At 42.4% G+C, this 21,179-nt stretch overlaps 1 protein-coding gene across 1 annotated transcript; it reads right to left on the reverse strand.

Annotated features, from left to right (window-relative positions):
• Positions 1-1,597: 1,597 nt before the first annotated feature.
• LOC308325032 (vesicle-associated membrane protein-associated protein A-like) lies at positions 1,598-20,355 on the reverse strand. The gene is made up of 6 exons (XM_080777410.1): positions 20,164-20,355; positions 10,630-10,782; positions 8,934-9,037; positions 7,742-7,825; positions 4,122-4,316; positions 1,598-2,605 (listed from the first exon to the last, which is right to left on the reverse strand). The coding sequence occupies exons 1-6, from the start codon at positions 20,219-20,221 to the stop codon at positions 2,450-2,452; spliced, it is 750 nt and encodes a 249-aa protein (XP_080633536.1). The 5' UTR covers positions 20,222-20,355; the 3' UTR covers positions 1,598-2,449.
• Positions 20,356-21,179: the final 824 nt, after the last annotated feature.

A 21,179-nucleotide genomic window follows, 5' to 3' on the forward strand; every position in this document is an offset into this window, starting at 1 on the left:
TTATTTAAAAAATATATAATTATTCTCTCTCTCTCACACACACACACACATTCATACACCGATGGCGGGGGAAACCATGCAAGGCACCGACCTGCACACAGGGAGCAATTAAGGGGTCAGTCTTGCTCCAGGACACTTCGACACTATACTGTGTGAGCCTGGGATTGAACTGGGGACCCCATCCGACCACTTTACCCCTAATCCACTCCCAACGAGCAACACAGGTTGCATACTGTACTCTTCCATGCAGAGTTGCTTAGTAAGGGATAATATCTGCTTAGGTGGTCATTGCCGGGAGATAATTAATCGACAGGGGGTTGGTGGTTAATCACCCTGAAGGTGAATTATAGAGGACCCCCCACAAATGTGTGGGGAGGTCAAAATCAGGATAATCCAGAGCAGACCAGTGCAAATTTCGCCTTGACCAAGTAGGTTCACATCAGCGAAGACCAAACTGACCCCTCTAAAACTGCAGCAGTCACTGCATGCCAGTCCCCACAGATGTCACTTCACTACAGCGTTTCCCCCAGTCGGTCACCTCAGCAAGACCTACATTCTGAACATCAGTGACATCACAGCACCACTAAGGGAACTGACCCACAAGTAGACTTAACTGTGCATCAGCAGGGAGATGTTCGACCACAGCAAGCAACAATGGATATACACTCGAAACGTGTTCCGTTTTGATTGCACTGGGCGGCAACGGGACTAACTTTTCCGGGGACACCGAGACCTGATGTGCGCTGAGGGGGCGCTTGTTTTACAGGTTAGGGTTAGATTTAGGCATAGTTTGTGAGGTTATATAACACCGCCCTACTAGTAGCTACTTAAAGCAAAAGAAAAGTTTGAAAATGTTGCCTTATATAGGATGTCAATGGTATGGTCACATATAAACCCCTATAAAAGAAATTGCTCAATAACGACAGGCGGTCAGCAAGTGGATTCATGAATGTATGTTAGACAATATTTTAGGCCAATAAAAATAACTATAATTTCCCACCCCACAACCCCGGCTGCCGGACTAGTAGAGGGGAGCACTCAAGACACGGCAGTGACGCACTCACACTGGACAATCCCAACTTCTGAGTAGGGTCGGTCAGGGCGGACTAGATTTTAGAACACACCGAGTGCACCAAATAAACGAACGACAAGATGGCACACCTGTGCCCAGTCACATATTGTACATGTGACACATGCTTTGGCCTAGGAGTTACATTTATGCAAAGCCGCAGACAGCAGCGATTGTCCCCAACAGACATGGACACAATACACTGAAACAGGAGAAGCTTTCTAGCCGTAATGTTTGCTTACTAGTATATGGAAAGCTACGATCATGAAACAACAACCTCGGTCACCTCGGGTGATTAAAAAATAAATAATCACCACACCACCCAGCCTTAATGGGTGGTGTTATGTCAAGATTGTTGACATTATAAAACCTGCTGGCTGAACATCACAGTGAGTCTGTGGAGGAAGCCACAATACAAACCAGGAAGTGACTCTTAAGAGCCATGTTTGATAAGGGTTTATGAATGAAATATGCAATGTCTGATGGTGTACGGCTCAAGGGGGACACACAGTCAGTCAGACAGTAATAAACAACATTTTTCATTTTTATTTCTTCAATGCTTAATACCATGGAACAGGATTGTAAGAATGAGACCTAAATTCAGTCAACATTTTTTTTGCCTCAGAAGGAATATATTTGTATTGAGAAACAAAAGAACAATAAAATTAATAATAATATAAAGTCTGCATTGGTGTTGTCAGGGACAGGAAAAGGACAGAAAATGTACAAGGAAGGAGGCACCGAAATCCCGAGCTGGACTCAAAACATTCCCCAAGAGAAAACAGTAGAAATTACAAACTGAACAAAATTAAGTCAACTTCAGAGGCAATCCAGCAACAGGTAGCAAGGTGTTTTTTGATGGAAGTTATTTCCTTTTTTCTTAAAAGGATCTTTTTAAAACAACATTTACAAGACACCTAACATTCCATTCAATTTCTATTAAAACAGAGAGAGAGAGAGAGAATGATTTTCTGACTGCTTCTTGCCTGCGGTCACTCTACGCGCATCTCAACTGTCCGTGTTAATTGATTGATTGATTACCCCCCCTCCCCCCCACATCCACATTACCACCTGTACATCCAGCCATCAAAAAAATAAAACGATAAAGGAGCAATCACTTTGTTTTATTTTTTTCTTTCTTGACGTGTGTACTAACCGTGTGTGAGAGGAAGATTGTAAAAAGGCAACACCCTCGACATGATGCTGTACAGACGTGTTTCACTGTAGGCCGCACTACCAATGATATGGCAAAGTCAACAGAAAGACTTCGATTTCAGCCAGGCCTGGTTGGTTGTTTATTTTCCTTTTTTTTTCTCTTTTTTTTTTCGTGGGCCAGGGCGAGGTTGGTGAGAGAGCAATGCTGGCACACCGTCTCCCAGTTTACAAGATGAACTTCCCTAGGAAGAATCCGATGAAGATGGCGGCTATGACAACAAGGAGGGAGGGCAGCGAGGTGGTGCTGCCCTGGTGGAGGACGGTGGAGTTTGATGACACGTGGTCCGAGCGGGCAACCTTTCTCATTCTAAGTCCATCATCCTGGGAAGGAATAAGAGAAATAATTAGCCTTTCGCTAAGCCCCACCCACTCAACTCTGCGATGGCAAGCTGTCCTTCTCACCCATAAAAATAATCGATCATTTCAGTAGAAAATAACTTAAAAATGTCTTCAAAATCTAGTCAACCAAGCCTGCAGTAGGTTATGCACTGGACAAATGTGCATGACATTATTTCAATAAACTAGAAATACGAGGAAATGTTAGAGGGAGGGTCCGTCAGGAGTTTTCATGTAATGCACGGCAAAACTACGGTAATTAGTATTATATTGCCATCACTGGAGTGGGTCAGTCGTGTAACTTTCCCGCCGTTAAGCTGTGTATGTGTTCAACAACAAAGCCATGCAAAATAACACTGATCGCTATGAGGTGACGAAAGCTTTCCGTCCTTAGCAATGTTAGCTAAACAATTTGGATTGGCATTGGACAATCGCTTTTGGGGTGGGGTTTAGCAAAGGGCTAATTAAAAACAGCCCCAGGAGCCAATAGTGAAAATGATTGTATATACATCTTCAAGGGAAAAGGCACGCTTAACTCAAACAGTCTTTTAAAGATTCAGGCGTGTGCTGGGTGCAGATTCGAAGGGAACATGTAGAAAGAGAATAACATCCGCACTCAGTTGTAGTAAGACTAGGGATGCACTGTCCGAAAGGGAAATTCTTGGCCGAAACCGAATATAGGAAACAGTTGGCCGAAAACCGAATATGATTATTATATATCTTTTTTTCCTACCATTGCTGTCATGGCCGAACCTTAAAGCTACCCGATTATGGCAAGACTTAACTTAAATAATAATCACTATTATGGGTCCATAAAACATTTATTCAGCACTTTTGAATGCATTAATTGCATACACTATTCTGTGATATATTTTCGGCCTAGTCGGGACGAAACCGAATAGGCCGAAAATGCATTTTTAGCCATTTTCAGCCGAATATTTTCTGAGGCCGAATATTCAGTGCATCACTAAGTAAGAGTCTTATTTAATACTGAAGAGAATTTTTAATTCTGACACTGACAAAGGCCTGCGCGCCGAAACACGCTCGTCTGATCTGACTGCTGCTGTGGATCCTCTTCATTATTAAATAAGACTTACATCTGAGTGAGGATTTTATTCTTTCTGTATATACATCTCATGTGATTATTTACCTTCTTTATTGTTAGCTTCTGTTAAATGTATCAAATTATAGTATGAGTCATACAAGATTTTCTTGTGGCTGCTTTGCTTTAATGCCTCATCCAGATCTCCAAATTCCATTTCAATGTAATGCTTTGCCTCAAGTAACCTGAAATCTAAGAACCCAACAGTTCCTTTTTTGCCCCAGCCAACTAGTGTCTGGTTTAATAACACATTTCCTAATTGGCTAATTGACAAAAAAAAAGAAAAAGGCCAATTGTCTGTAAAAAAAGAAAATAAAATACAAAGATTTTAGCCAACGGGTTCTTAGATTGTCTGAAAAACCCACTACACAAATTAAATCACTCGTCTTTAAATCCAACCTTAAGTTGCCGATTCTCTTCAGACAGTTTTCCCATCTCAGACTGCAGCCTCTTGCACTCCTCCAACACTTTCTTCATCTCAGAGTCGTCCAGGGAGGCACTAACAGCTTTGGCTGCAGAGGGCATGTCGCCCTTAGCGGAGTTCATCACAGGGGCTGCTTTGGCCAGATCCACGTCATTCTTCTCTTGCTTAATCTGCACATTGCATGAGCCATGCACAGAGAGGGAGAGAGACAGACAGAGTGAGAGAGAGAAAGAGAGACCACTGAAGTGAAATCCAGCATGCCCTGGACTAAGTAGGGAGGTTAGCCTCCAGACGGGAGTCTGTGCCAGAGACAGGGAGACTCGTCCAGGGCTTGGAGGCACACAGCAGCCACATCAAAGGGACCGGGGAGGAAATCAGTGCCTCCGAGTCTCGTTTGATGTGGCTTAGTTTTGGAGAACAGACAAACATGATGGCATGGATATATAGAGGGTGGCAGTACGAGTTATACCCAAAACATTTGTTTTTGTGAGGTACTGCTCAAATAGTCCGATCGACACTAGGTTTTTTTAATCAACGCTACGATCACCGAGAACTCTGGCTCAATTCTATTGTGAACTGACTGACTCTTATGTAGTTTTAACTATCGCTGTGCCTGATCTGTCCACAGACACTAGACAATAACATTCACACTGTCGTGTCTAGTAATATACGGCATGTGTACTACAAGGTAGGAGGTTATATACGGCATGTGTACTACAAGGTAGGAGGTAATATACGGCATGTGTACTACAAGGTAGGAGGTAATATGCGGCATGTGCACTACAACGGAAGAGGTAATATACGGCATGTGCACTACAACGGACGAGGTTATATACGGCATGTGTACTACAAGGTAGGAGGTAATATACGGCATGTGCACTACAACGGAGGTTATATACGGCATGTGCACTACAACAGAGGTAATATACGGCATGTGCACTACAACGGAGGTTATATACGGCATGTGCACTACAACAGAGGAGGTAATATACGGCATGTGCACTACAACAGAGGAGGTAATATACGGCATGTGCACTACAACGGAGGAGGTAATATACGGCATGTGCACTACAACGAAGGAGGTAATATACGGCATGTGCACTACAACAGAGGAGGTAATATACGGCATGTGCACTACAACAGAGGAGGTAATATACGGCATGTGCACTACAACAGAGGAGGTAATATACGGCATGTGCACTACAACGGAGGAGGTAATATACGGCATGTGCACTACAACGGAGGAGGTATGCATCAAGGTCAGCGAGGCACCCTTGAGCAAGACAACTACTTCTCCACTGGTCGCTGCACCTCTAGTAACCCTGAGCGCTAACATTTGGTGATGAAAACAAAACATGTGATGTATTCTGCAATACACTAAATTCAATTACATACTTGTACTTAACTCATTTACTGCAGATGTTTTCGCCAATGGCGCTCGCTGCCGACGTCTTTTTATTTTATTTATTTTTATTCAGAATGGTCTCGCTGATATCCATTGTGTAGCAGCGTCCCCGTCGCTAGGTTCGTCAATGAAATGACCCCCTTCCCCTGTCCGTCCACTGCCATCAAAACCACAATCTTAAAACCCTTTTTTCTCTGAATCCTTTCTCAGATTGAGGTGTTTGAACAGAAGGTCGATGCTAGTGGCTCATTACCAAAGCTAGTTAGTGACATACAGAATGAATCAATGTTGGCTGTAAATTAGTTCATTAATATATAGTTAAGAGGCCCAGGCGGTGGCGTAACCATCTGGGCACCTGACTGGTAATCCAGTGTGCTGCGGGTTCGACTCCCGAGCCCGACACGGCCTTTACTGCATGTCACCCCCCCCCCCCCCCCCCATCTCTCTCCCGTTTACTGTCAGTCTGTCCCTTCAAAAACCAATAAAAAGCGTAAGCTGCAAAAGAATATCTTTAAAAATATATATATATATATATAGTTAAGATGGCAAAATGCATATTTCACGTATGGGAAAATTTACAAATACCTGAAAAACTAAACACCACCAACCTAAGGCAGCAGTGACCATTCCCTCCAGCTGCTCACCTGCTATCCCGTTAGTATCTGTGCCAATCAGCAGACATGACCCTTTAATCCTGACAACAACCTCTCGGATGCTAACTGCGTTTGACCTCAGAGCTGGAACCCTGTTCTGAATCTCTAAAGGTCGCTGACGTTGCCAACAGTGCCTGGGCTTGGGGGATTGGGTGGGCAAGCTCGGGGCATCAACCAGCTGTTGAACGCGAGCCGGCGTAGCTGGAAGTAGAGCCCGAATTTCTAACCTAGTTCTCTGCCCGTCTGCACCGGCTAATACTGCTCCTGGATAGGAGCCCACTTTCCTTCTGGAAATCATGTACACCCACTAGAGTTTCATTTAAAACAGACATGCACAAAGTCCTTTTAAATTAATCATTAAATGTTTCTAAAATATTTTTGATGGTAATCTAATATTAACCGTTTCCGTCCGTAGGACGGCTCCACACGTCCTAGGGTACAAAGGACGTGTGTACACGTCCTAGCGCGTCCTCAATGATATCAGGCGAGTAAAAGCAGAGTAAAAGCAGCCATGTCTTTCCGACACCCCAGAGTTCCTATTTTGAAGGCATCCCGGCACCGATTGTGTCAACACCCTTAATGCCCAGGGGTATTTGGAACCATTAAATCAGGGCGCCCAGCGATTTGCAGCTTCAGAGCCTATTTCAAGGTTGCTCTGCGCCATCTTGGAAGGAGCTAGATGTTGGCAAAACACCCCCCCGAGGGGATCGACAACAACGAGAGGTATGATTACTTCTATCGTGACAAGCGACGGGACCGCGATGGGCAGTCAAAATATAATCTTTGGTTATTCACGTTTTAAGATTTTTCATCCCATCAATTAAAATGGAGGGGGACCACTTTGGATGACGTGCCAACCGGAAAAGACATTGAATGTTGCTCAATAGACGCTCCCACCATGTAGACTGGTGCGCTCGGTTATGAAATGATGGTTCCGTCTTTTGATTACCGGTAATCTCTGTGTTGGGGCGAGCATAACTATTTGATAGGACGGAGACCTGCGTTTTGGCAGGCAAGTGTGTTAAGGTGCGACTTTGGAAAAATGAAACGTTTTTTCAATTAAACTCTTCCATTTTTGCAGGGTACAAGTTTGCCGTCTCTATAATGTACTTGTCGTCCTCGTGATTGATGCGAGGTTCTGCTGACCCTGCACATCAACACGTGGTTCTGTTTCCATTTAGCTGTGAAATTGACCCTGAATCAAAGTCAGAGATGAATTGGACGTTTACAGTCTGTGAGACGATATCCACGATACAATGATTAACTGCATGTACGTACGTTTACAAATTTCCAATGTTTAAATAATTCTGTTGTACATGAGCCATTACTAGGGATGTTCTGTAAACGGTCGATAACTAATTACCACTGAAGTTTACACACCAAAGATCCAAGAATCAGGTGCATCCATAATATGTCAATTGTAATTAAAAAAACAGCAAGGCCATCTGTGTGTTGTTTTTGGTGGATTCTACTATTATTATTTTTTGTTAACTAGAGACATGGGATCAGTTTTAAACTCACTCCAGACGTGCCTTACCTCTTTCACTTCGTTTTCAGAAGGCACCTCAAAGACACATCTCAGCTTGGAATCCATGAGATCATCGGGTTTTGCGTCTTTCCACTGGCGGACATGAAAAATGGGAGTGTTATTCATCACGCTGAACTGTTAACAGCTGGATCTCATCCATGCACACATGTGTGCATGCACACACATGCACCGCTGTCTTCATTCAATGCACGATAAAAAACCATGAAGCTCTGGGGAGTCAGGCTGCATAAAATTAAAATGCTCTTAAAAACCCAACGGTACATTACGAATCAGTCTCTTTTTTAGACGGACCACTGGCTTGTTTTATACAGAAAGATTCCTACATATACCGGTATACATGACCCAATTCAGTGTAGCTGTGTGGCTACAGTTTAATGTGCAGTGTAACATACAGTAGTATGACAATATACTTTAGAGTATGATGCAAAAAAAACATAAAACCAATTAAACATAGGAACAATGAAATATTGTTGTTGCACTACAGTAAATACGGATATTCGGATAATATACAACAAATGTTTGTTTTTCATCCAGAGAGCCAGTGGATCGCAGCATGATGTTCTGATCTTTATGACCAACAGATTGTCTATCGGACCGGTTGTGTAACATAACAGCGGAGAACACCTGTAAAGCATTGGTCTCCCTAGCAGATTACTTATCAGTAAGTCTGGTTTCTTATGCACCACTTCCGCATTTGCACTCCTTTTTCCCCTCAACAAAGCTTATGACCAGAGAGCTACAAGGCATGTGCCAGACTGTGTGTGTCAGACTGGGTATCTGCTGACCTCTGGTGGACAAACGTCACACTGTCTGATACAAAAGCAGACAAAAAAGGAAAGTCGTCTGACTGGTAACTCAAAACATTGGCAATTATTAAATCCTGACTGACACACAATACAGTATGAGTTTGTGTGCGAGTGTGCGTGTGATTACAATACAATACTATACAATGTCCCCGCAAGTATAGTAGAATTTGTTGTAGAAATATTGTGAGGACTATTTTGCTGGTCAGTCCTCACAAGGAGAGATACTTTTATTGTTTACCATTACAAAACGATTCAGGTTGTAGTTAGGATTAGACATTTAGAGGTTAGGTGTAGGGGTTTGAATTAATTATTAGAGTTAAGCTTGATTTAGACTTGGTGTATCTTAAACCACAGCAGGTTAATAAGAAACTTACCAATGAATCCATGTCAGAAACGTTTGGTGGGGCGAAAATGGTCTGCACCATAAATTTGTGTTTGCTTTTCTCATTGGGGTCATAGTCAAAGGGCTGTAGCATTACTGTGAAGTGAAAAGAGAAATGGCGTCAGTACATACATTACACATACAAATAATAATGAGGTGGTCAACATCTGAATGCCAAGCATCAGTCAGCACCCCCTTTCCCGGTTTTCTTAATCCAAGTTGCCGTTATGCTGGTTTTAAAATTACATTTAAAGAAAAAACAGGACAGGAGTGAAATGTTATGGTCAGTGTTAAAATAAATACCAAGACATTATCAATATTGGGGCGGCTGTGGCTCAGGAGGCAGAGCAGGTAGTCCAATGATCTGTGGGTCGGTGGTTCGAATCCTGGCTCCGCCTGTCCACATGTCGAAGTGTCCTTGGGCAAGACACTGAACCACACCTTGCCTCCAGTGGTTGCCACCATAGGTGTGTGAATGTGGGAAGTGAGGACGCTGGCGTCGACTGTTCGCCGCTTCATCTCCAATGTATGAATGAACGGAGTAAACGGACCATTGTAAAACGCTTTGATTAAGCACGTAGTGCATAGAAAAGCACTATAAAATGCAATCCATTATTATTTGGATAATACTTTTACTTTACAGCACTTTTTTAATGGGTAAAATAGCACACAACGAGGGTGAATCGCTAGCCACAGTTAGCTGCTGCTGGGCAGTGGGCACATGGGGGCATACAAATACAAATTGAAGCGATCGCATTTTTAGACATGCGTATCTGAGGCCCGTGCTATCCACTATTAGGATCAGTTAGTATCCCAACTGAACCGTTGCGGCCCTAGCTGAGACAGCATCCTGTGTTTGTACTGTAGCAGCCAGGTACTGTGTGCCAGACAGGGCAGATGTACAGAATTAGCGTCCATAACAGGCCAGCATCCATCCAGAACTTGCTGTCTAACTTGACTAACTCAATCATGTTCATATAATCCAATTTATATTTGTACCACTAGTGCATTGAAAAAGAAAAACATACAAAAACATCAGATCAGGGCCAATGTGACACCGGAACCAGGAACAAAAAAAAAAAACTTTTTCAATCGAAAGCCTCTACTCTTTTCAACTTGTGGAGCGGCTCAAATTTGTTATTCGGAAAGATCTGGTGCCATGATTGCTTTAAGACTAGGAAATGATAACTTCTCCCATGTAAATCCAAGATCAGCCTGATGATCATGCTCATCACACCATCTATATTTCCCACGGTGATGGGTTACATCACCTCCCCCCCCCCCTTTCTCCTACTGTATGCTATATCTTAATGTGTCTGCTTTTTTGTCACACTTCTCCTACCACGTCCTTACATTGTAGGATAACAGATCTCTTTTATCCCATAGTATAATAATATTAAGACTTGTGGTTCCTGCACTCTTTGCTAGTAATCTTGCACTTTGTTTCCCTCATTTAAAATCCATCTGGATGAGATCAATTAAATATCTTAATGTAACAATGATGTACTAGTAGCGCAAGCAGGTTCATTGCAAGAAACTAAATATCTAAATGACTGTGAAACACAAATTCTTAAGTGTAAATATAATTGTGAAAGTGTAATGGTCAACACTGGATTTGACTGCATAACATAATGCTGGTAGGTAGGGCCGCTGGTTTTAGTTCGGGTCTTGTGAGCAAACACACTCACCGGAGATGGTGACGGTGGCTCCAGACTCTATGACACCGCTGTTTGGTCGTACACAGTACCGACGCGGCGCTGTTGTCTTGACTTTGAAACATACTCTTTTTTCAGAAGGGTTCTTCAGTTTAAGGTTGGTGGTGACTACATCTGTAAAGGGACCTTGAAAGAGAGAGAAAGACAGACAAATGTTAACAGTATAGTCAACAACAAAGGCTTTGTGTGTGCTGGGGGGTTCCCCTTTCCTTTTGTTCATTTGGTGGCAGTGAGTCACAAATTATATTCAGGAAGCTTATTAGTTACCACTGCTACAAAAATGATTTGAATAACAGCATATACCGGTACTTTTGCAAATATCCATAAATATGAAGTGAAGGCCTCCAAGGACTTGAGAATTAGTATGCCCCACCATTCTCCAGTACAATACAGAATATTATGGCGGTCAAGATGTATTCTATATCGAAGTACACCAAAAGAGAAAAAGGCAATTCAATATTCCAAGTTGTGCTCCAAACATGGACAAGCTGATAGTGTACTATACGTCGTCTACACTACAGTCATTTCCAGCCTGGCTAAGAAAAGCAGTTCTAAAGTCTTTTAGTTGAATAATGCTATCAGGCTGTAACTCAACTTAAATTGGTTTAAATTCACTAAGTAAACAGAGAGCTCCTCGGCTAGTAGTGACTGAGTCACAACATTGCTTCAGCAGTTGAACAAGTCAAATGGTAGACATGGCTTATGGGTGATATTTATGGAACTAACTTTCTACAATTAACACAAAACTGTTTATATGTCCTTTATGCATTTATACTGAAAAACATGTTAAGGAAAGCAATAGACACCGAATTGGCATTAAAAAATACACTAGAGCGGTGCTCATTGGGCAAATGGGCACTAGCCTAGTGGAACGATGCAAGTTGGAAATTAATGCCCCACCCCGTTATGTCTGTGTCACTTTTATGCCCATATATGGAGTTCTTAGTCAGGCATGCCCAAATATGGAGTCTATACAGATGTCAGAGCAACATTGTGACGTCACAACAGGCCAGCTCCATATATGGAGATCTAGGAGTGATATCTAGACTCGACACCGGGCACTGCACTCCCTCCCTGTGGTGGTGTGGAATGGGTGGATGGAGCGAATGGTTCTCGGGGGTTACGTGCATTACAGACGTACACTACACACAGACTTGGTGCATTTATAGATAGATATAGCATATTCAACCTTTTTTCCAACCCTGCTCCACTCATGAATTATGGCAAACATTTTGTGCAAATTTGCATTAATATAAACTGCCGTTTGTGTTAAGAGTTCATCCACACTGAACATGATTTACGGCTTCACGCAGCGATAACAGGATGCAATTCTTTTTAATCTTTCAAAACAAGGTTGATTTTCCCCCCGAACGATCCACATGTATCACCAAATTAATGAATGGTTCCGTTTAGAAATCGCCAACACATTTTGTATTGTTGTTCATTTATGTATTCTCCTGGTGTGTTTAGCAAGGTCCTTTAGGCTAAAATAAAAAGATATAAAGTACAGATCTCTGCATCATTTACTCAGTTTGGTTCACCAGCACACACTCTGTATTAGTAGGCCTGGGATTCTGAAAGGGACAGGGCTAGGAAGAAAACCACAGCCTCTTTCAAATGGCAAACTAAAACTGACGCAACCTTGAAAATCTGTGCTCTCATAGACTCTCATTATCAAGCATAGTCCCATAGATGGCGAACATCAGTAGGACACATATCTTCAGACATCTAAGATGAAGATCACCACCTCACCAGTCACCACAGACAGCTAATGCTTCATTTCACATGTCCTCATGTCCATATTGGAAATTGAAGGCCTGACCTATACAGTTGAATTATCGGGAGTAGATGTGGTCCATTCTTGTGCGACAGGGTTTGCTTCAAATTAGACTGTTAACGATCCGTCTGTGATGGATCCATGTTGTCATAAACACAACTTGAACACCACGGCAAGCCCCATCGTCAGACCCTACCGGCCACAAACATAATCAACACAATTACTGCTAAGAGTGCTGTGTGAAGTTAACCTGTGCTCATGCCTCATGTACAGGGCCAGGGTCAAACAAATAGCACCCATGATGCTGCAGTTACACAAACACAGCATGACAAATCCTAATGACCTCATTCCGTTATGGTATAGACCAGGGTACTGGTCCAGAGTTAGCACTATATAGACATGGTGAATAATATTCTACCAGCCACTCCCCTGCTGCTACTGTCCCATAATAGAGGTCTACATTGAGGACATTTGATTGTGAAATCAGATTTTCTGTCCCACTTACATCATCTGTGAGGGGGTTATGTTATGTTTGACAGGGTTAAACACAGGACTGAATGCGAGACGGATCACCATTAGAGGCAGCTTACAGCTGCTTGAAAATCCATTTGATTCTACTAAAATGATTCATGGAGGAAGTCAAGGAAGCGCTACTGCCAGTTAACCATAACCCAGATACCTTAATCAAGAGTCATCCGCATTCTGAGAACATTTCATGATTGGTATGATGCTGTCTGAGCAACTACAAAAACAAATCTGGAAAATGTAAATGAAACTTTATATGAGAAGATGCCTGCCCTTTATGCATCCATTTAGTAGGAATTATGTAGAAACTTTCATATAGACGAATCCACAGAGCCTTGGCCTTTAGGCCAGGTGTAGGCAATCAATACTGAGGTGTCAAGATGTGCTTAATGGTACACCTCAGTTATGGCTGCGCCCAGGGCACCCCTCCGTGGATTAGTCTATAGCCTAAGTATTCAGGGTGGAATCTTTAAAGGTAATGTTGGTCAAATCCATCATAGATTCAGTTTGGACTTCATAAAAAAAAAACAGTTGTTGAATGATTGAATCCAGCAACTCCCTCAACTGGAGGTACCAGACTCCCAGTCCCTTCTTCTGAATCTGGTTTATTACCCATTTAAATAACCAAAAGGCTATTTTATAAGCCATCACTGCAGTAGAAGCGTTACTCGATACCGGTAGCAGCATCCCCTCTAGCGCTCACAAAATACAAAAGCCTCGCTTCATGCAGTCCTAAAAATAAAAATAAACCACTGACTACTCTGTTTTTGACCATGGAACACGCACTCCAGAGTGGGTGTGCAATGGCTTCTTCGGCAGATTATTTTTTAACAATAGTTTTGGGGCTTTTTCTGCCTTTATTTGATAGTTTACAGTATGCAGGAAATGGGGGGGGGGGGGGGGGGGGAGAGAAATAGGGGGAGAGATGGGGAGTGATACGCAGCAAAGGTTGTCAGGATCTGGAATCGAACCCGCAACATGCTGTCAGGCATAGCAACCTATGTGCCTGGGCCTTAGTGTCCCTATTTTGGTTAACAGTCGCCACAGACTGTTAACTGTTCACCAGAATAGGGACGCAGCTCTACAAGCTCACAAACGTTGTGAAGTTTGAAAATTGTCAATTGTCGTCGAAGAGAGTAATTCACTAATAAATGAATAGCAATTAAACTATACAACAGATCTCTTAGCAAAATGTAAGCACACGATTGCTGATGAAGCCACTGTGGGAAACTGTGTGAGGCGTACCATGGCAAAATAACGTTTATCTATAAGTTGTAAATAAAATGGGACAATGCTTGCCAGTTGCCATAGGCAACCACACTAAAAAGGAACGTTCCTAGTATAGACCCCTGGCCTGGAAGAGTCAGGACCACGGTCAACAAAATATAATAGGGTTTTAGATAGTTCTTAAGACAGATTATTTTACATCACTGACATAGTAGTCATACTCTTCCCGGGCCCTAAGACAGTTTTCTCAAATGGGGCGATATGTGCATGGTACAGGGGGGGGGGGGGCAGGGGGGAATGTAAACATTTACTTCACCGTTATGTTTAATGATAAAACAAGAGATAAGAGACTCTGTACTGTGAACCTGCTGATCTGGAGTGTTAAAACTAATTAAATCCAAAAGCTTGACATGGACAAATGTTATTGAATAGAATATTTGAAATCAATACACATTTGCTGTTAAGTTGTTTTATAGATATCAATTGTGGATTCACAAATGTACTGCATGTATTTATAGCACTTTTCTCCAAAGCACTTTACAATGACACACACACACACGTTAGGGGTTTAGCGGCTTGCTCAAGGAGACCCACGACGCAGCCAGAAGGAGCCGGGGATCGAATCAGGAACCTTCCGATTCCGAGGCGGCCACTTTACTTCCTCCTGAGCCACTCCCACCCCGAAAATGTATGGCCACAGTTAATGAATACATCTGCTCAGGTGTAATCAGTGTACAGAGGTAGCTGTGAACAGCCTAGCATACCACTCAATCAGGTCCATCTGTTCAGAGCACCACCTTCAATGCATTAGTGTTTCAAACAATTTGAAAGGCCTATTCATACTCCAGTTTTAGCCGATAAGGTGACCACGAAAGAACGACAACATGACATCACGCTGTGGTGGTAAGCGACTCACCCAAACATCCCTCTTGTTTTTTGCTCACCCAAACACATCTCTCTTGTTTTTTGCTCACCCAAACACATCTCTCTTGTTTTTTAGCTCACCCAAACAACTTTTCGCATGCGGGTGAAATCAGCCCTCAAGGCTTCTGCCAGACATAACAGGGGTTGGCCCTTGCATCCAGCAGCCCAACGCAGTAGTCACTTTGAGTGGCATCACATCGCACACAGGTGAACGTTGGACATTACTAACCATACCCCAAAACCATGTATGTCGGACTCCCTCGCCTCAGTCTTAACCGGCCATGGTCTAAAACTTGTTGGGGTTGGCACAAAAATAGTGGCACAAGTAGGATTCGAACCTGGGAGGCGAGGATTCCCTCCCCAGATTTCTGGCAGAAGCGGTTGAGGGCTGATTTCTAACCGTAACCAGTAACCACTGTGTCGGTGGTCAGTGGTCTCCTTATGACATAAAAAACTGGAGTATGAATAGACCTTAAGCCTACAAGTTTGGTCTGCATACTGTGCTTGATTCTGTTTCTGCCTATATGTTCTATGTGACATCAGGATTCTTCAATTCCATTCTGCTACCCTGGGTCTCATACTGCTACATATTCAGCAGTGACGCACAACTTCTCAATTTAAGTCATTCCCATATAATAATTTAAAGAAAAGCTATTTATATAGTCTAGATATGGACACAGTCAATTAAATAAAAATTCCAAAAAGGTAGCACATCCAAAAATTAAACAAGCGGGGGACAAGGTACTCACATTTCCATTTCTTTATTGGCACACCAAAAAGGAACGCTAACGCGTTTTGGCTATGCAGCCTTCATCAGAGCATTCACAAAGTGAATTCAAGTCAATTTATACAAAAGGGTCAGAGTTCACCTACAGCTGAAATCTCATCTTGTCAATTAAATGTTGCTCTTCCTTCAGATTTGATTCATACATAAAATGTACTTAACACATTAACTACATAACCCGCATTATAATCCATGTTCTTCCCCTGCTTCCCCTACAAATACTTTGGCGTATGCGCCAAAGGTAATTAAACAAGTTTTAAAAGCAATCACATTTAAGAAATTCCATACGAATTATTAATAATCAAAGAATATAATAAACATACGTGTTGTGGGCTTGTAGATCTCCTATTTTCACTAATAGAGGGTTTGCGCGTGGGAAGTTATGCAGGAACAGAACTTTGCCACTCTACTGAGTGGCAAAAAACTACTTTCTGGCCTTGACAGCCCATACATCCAAACAGAAAGGTCCTATGTGATTGCATTAAGCAAAGTTAAACTATGTTAAACTCACTTTATTTTTATGCATACGTATACCCCCCATTTGCATCCCGGGAAAACGTCTAAATATCTTTTGGGTCTTGAGATAAAAGGTTTGGGAACAAGAGTAGACCATCTGACAAATGACTGAAACTAAAGCCAGCACAACCTGTTAACCTGTTGAAGGCTTTAACTCGAAAGCAATGCCCTGCTAAACCAGTTAGATCCAATCTATACCAATAAGTGATGTTCCAACATAGTGCTGTCAGGCCTGATTCTCTAGTTCTTCTCATTAAATATGCCCTTATCAGAATCTTGCATTCCCCACAGGCGCCGGGCCAACCAGCGGCATACAACGCCAAATGCAGGACGCTCATGGATGAACTGTAATGGTGCAGCATATGCAAAGGCTAAACGCCACAACACTGCTATGCGCATAATTTGTTATATTATATATATATATATATATATATATATAGTGTCGATTTATTCAGCTTTCTAAATATTTGCATCCATGTCCATCTGTTGCATGGGTGTTCCAGTGTTACAACATATTTTAAATATTTAATGCCAGATTTTTCTCACACCTTTAACTGCAAAGCAAACTATGAAAAGACCAATGCATATGAAATAGTGTTACTGAAGAGCAAGGAATTTGCAGTGTGGTCATGTGGTGTTGAACTTAAGACCAACTTTCGGGATTACTCATATTTCTCATATGATACCCAGATTAGTTAATACTTTTTCTTCCAGAATAAGTAACAGAAATGGACCAACAAAAACATGTCTATAATTCTCTGCATGTGGACAGGACAGGAGTCCTGGTGTTCAGGATTGCCTCTACAAGCTAGGCCTTTCTTCACTCCCACTACCCAGAGATAAGAAGAAATGCATGACCAGATTGAGTGGTCACACCCAGCTAAGGGAAAAACATACAGCTATGGTGGTGGATGGAAGGTTACAGCACTTACAACACTGGTGGTGTGTGTCAAAGGAATTCCACTAAACCTGAAATGCCACATGAGAATGCATTTTGAGAGGTGCGACCACTCCTATACAGCTGTGTGTGTGTGTGTGTGTGTGTGTGTGTGTGTGTGTGTGTGTCTGTGGAGCACGGAAATAGCATATTGTCACCACCAAGTGTCACCACCAAGTGTCACTGTTGCGCAGCCTAACACACAGACAGAAGCCAGGGAGGAGAACGTGTACAAGTACAGCACCACTCACTTCAGACAAGTCTAACTAGTCTCGTACAAATTCTGTGAATAGCATTGGGCCTAATTAAGATCCCATTAAGTCTGTTGAAACAAAAAAAGTGGAATGGAAATACACACAATGAGTAATCACAATGATCTGATAGTAAGATGAACATTTGTAGTGTACTTTAAATGAAACGTACCAGCCATGTGGCATGAGATACTGCACCTCAATCATGAAGATATTCATAATACTTTGAAGTCTAAAGTTTCACTCAGCATACATACCCCAGGGGACTTTTTAACACATTGCAAACTGCAAATAAAAAACCATGAGAGGCAGTATATACTGCAAAGAAAATGTGCAGGCTCACACCCACCAATCTAGCCTGCATTCTGTTTCATAACTCTGAGGTCCCACCTTTGCTCAAACAGCATGACCACATTTACCAGTATCCCTCATCTCCTTGCATGTATGCTGCTGAGTTAGGGTCCCCCAGGCCAGTCCCGTTCTAAAAATATCAACCGAGAAAGAAAAGGAGGGCTGCCCCCTCTAGCTTGCTGGAGGAATCCCAGCAGAGTCTCTAAAACAGAGCAGCTCCAAGATTCAACACGGACAGATTTAGCACCGTCTCTGTGACAGTTAAGGAGCTGCAGCCATCCTCCACCGCCTCCTCATGTTGCCTAGTATTGGTGTACCTTTTCAGAAATGAGCTCTGCCCTTTCACTCCAGTGTTATGCTTTAATTTAATATCCTTTCAACATTCAGTCATCAGTGGCAACACAGTGGGCTTGCATCAGGTTTGCAGAATGCACCCCAACAGTGTTGAATTATAAGCTTGTGTCAAAACTCAGGTCCTTGTATACAGCTAAACATACAGGAGAGCTTAAAATTCACTTCAAGGGTACTCAAATTGCATAGGGGCATATGTGGCATTAGTGCTGGAGTAGCATAAAGCAGGTTTTGCTACTTAGCCAGGTAAAAAATAAAATGCATGTTAATGTATTTGCAAGAGTTTTGCATTTTCATTTGCATCTCAAAGTCACCATATGTTCAAGTTTTTCTCCCCCGTCTTCGACAATGTACACACATCAATGTCAGTGTTGCAAACATGTCATATGCAATTCATTGCAAATAAGTCTTGTTTGTGCCTATTCCAAGGTGAAGTACGGGGTAACATTTTTAATCTGATCAGAAGAGACTCTAAACTGTGTGACTGTCATGAGCAAAGTATGACAGAGCACTTCTGGTCCAATTCTAAGAGTGACGATAAGGCCAAATATAAATTGAAAAGCTTAATCAAAACATTGGAACAAAAACAAATATTATATATTTGGGGGCAAGCCGGTTTCACATCATATTAAATGCAATGGCCCGAAAGAGTTCTTGGTTTTCCAATACTATTAACCTTGGAGGTGAGCCTTACAATTGGGACTAAATGTATTATACAAAGAAAAACTACTTGTAAAACAATCATTATGGAAAAATAAATTAGGCTCTCTGGCATAAATGCTCTACTACATTTCATCATTAATATTACCACCTTTGTATAGTCATTAGTCACATCCACCAGCAAAAATGGCATCCACACAATAAGTGGGACAAGTCACACAAGTTGTACTACGTCAGCTCAAATGCCAGGCAACGACATAATAAACACTCGTAATGGGCACTACTTGCAAATGAGGTTATGTCATAATAAGAACAGAGTTCATACACGTGCTTTTGTCCAACAATGATATTAAATGGGAGCATGTAGCAGTCCACCCTTCAATCACCACATCACTGCAAGTAAGACCCCCCCAAAAAGCAAGATTGCAGTTCTTGGACAGTGTTGTTGAGGACATGCATGTCAACTTTTACTAGTGGCTACTACTACTAGCACAGTTAGCCTAGCCAACATGAGCTGCAGCTAACTGACACATCACTGGTTCTTTTTAAACGTTACCATATAGCTTAATTTATTATAACAGCACTTTACGTGACGTGGTGTTAGCTTGTTGCTCAGCTCTTTATGTCGGCAATGTGTGACACCGAAGCACAACTTTTCTCGGGGTGTCTACCTCGGGCCGCGTACACACACACTTTTCTCATTTTTACACTTCATTTTAGTCGAAATTACGTCATTTTTGTGAAGGGATTGCGTGTCAACCCGGCAATTCCATTGAATTCATCCTTCGGTGTGACTGACAGCCGCATCGCGCTAATGTCACTAGTGTACACACAGAAACACAAACAGTCTCACACACACACACACACACACACACACAGACACACAGAGAATGAATGACGGGCAGGCCGCCCGAGCACCTCCACGTCACGGCAGCACGAGGACTTCACCGCGGCCTCCAGGTCGCTCGCTACTGGGCTAGCTAACGTAAAATGGCGGTTTGAACGGTCTGAAGGCTATTAGCTAACGTTAGCCAGCTAAGCTAACTAGCAACGGGGGGTGTGGTGGGGAGGGGGGGGAGAAAAAGTCGTCGGAAGAGGGAGTGTGGAATCATTCCTCCACCTTTAGCATTCAGGCTAAAATTCTCCCTTGCGACCCGCAAACCAGCAGCAACATCAACAAGACAAATAAATCACGTTCACCTACCTTTAAATCTGAGGTCGACGGGAGGGTCAAGAATTAGAATCTGTTCCAACTTGGACATTTTTCTAGCTGTGTGTGGGTGGGGGGTGCACTTGATAGCAATATGAGGGAGTCACACACACTGACAAGTGGAAATCCTGGATCCCTGCTTCTTCCCTCTCTACTGCCACTACTGACTGAGTCAAACGCTGACTGGGCGCCCGGAACGCGCATGTGGCTACAAATATTGGAACGCGCGAGTGCGCGCGGCCTTGTTGCGCGTCCCCGCGTGGCTAACCAATTGATGTGATTAGTTCACACGCAGTAACAGGAACAACAGTTTTTCCTTTTAACAACTCAAGCACCAGTGCATTAATAGCATTGATATGATATGCACATCGTGTTGATTTTATTTTGTTGCCTGTTGCTTTCACTGACACTTTCAATTCACATTTTTGTTTTTATCAGATAGGCCTATGTGGCTTGGACAATATTCAGCAGCACGAAACTCTTATCTTCTTTAATAGTACGTTATTCTGACTGCACCATTTTAAACCAATGCATCAAGTGCTTCACAATGGGACAACAATGGCAGTGCTCAACATATAACACAACATAATACTAATTTCTAGACTAATAAGACAAAAAAAAAACTAAACTAGATGTTAGGTTTCCCTGCAGGCTGCAGGGACCAGCCATATATAATTTAAGCATGAGTTTCCCAAATGAGGGTACTATTATAACTGATATTATTGATTTGGTTGATTTTATTTGAGATATAGCCTAATATATTAGCTAATCAATCAGGCTATTGCAATAAAGTCACATAAAGGATTTACATTGCGGTCCTAGAGATTAGATTACACACAGGTTGACAGAAGTGGATCCTGGGGTTTTGGTCCACCGTATTTAGCTATTTAGACTCTGTTTAACTGAGACTAATCTCCAGTTAGTATTCCGCTCCACTCTCTTTCAGACCTTTGACAGTCTTGGCCACGGTTAAGTGCATCTTCGTGATAAATACAGACCTCCCCCTTGTG

Source organism: Protomyctophum bolini (assembly GCF_963924005.1).
Source record: "Protomyctophum bolini genome assembly, chromosome: 12".
NCBI classification, from domain to species: Eukaryota; Metazoa; Chordata; class Actinopteri; order Myctophiformes; family Myctophidae; genus Protomyctophum; species Protomyctophum bolini.

What these genes read in the sequence shown, in the direction of transcription:
- LOC308325032 (XM_080777410.1), bottom strand. Translation starts at nt 20,221, where the DNA reads ATGTCCAAGTTGGAACAGATTCTAATTCTTGACCCTCCCGTCGACCTC. An exon ending in CGTCGACCTCAGATTTAAAG is followed by an intron (nt 10,783 to 20,163) that starts GTAGGTGAACGT and finishes CTCTCTTTCAAG; the next exon opens with GTCCCTTTACAGATGTAGTC. An exon ending in AAGAGAATCGGCAACTTAAG is followed by an intron (nt 2,606 to 4,121) that starts GTTGGATTTAAA and finishes ATTCCTTCCCAG; the next exon opens with GATGATGGACTTAGAATGAG.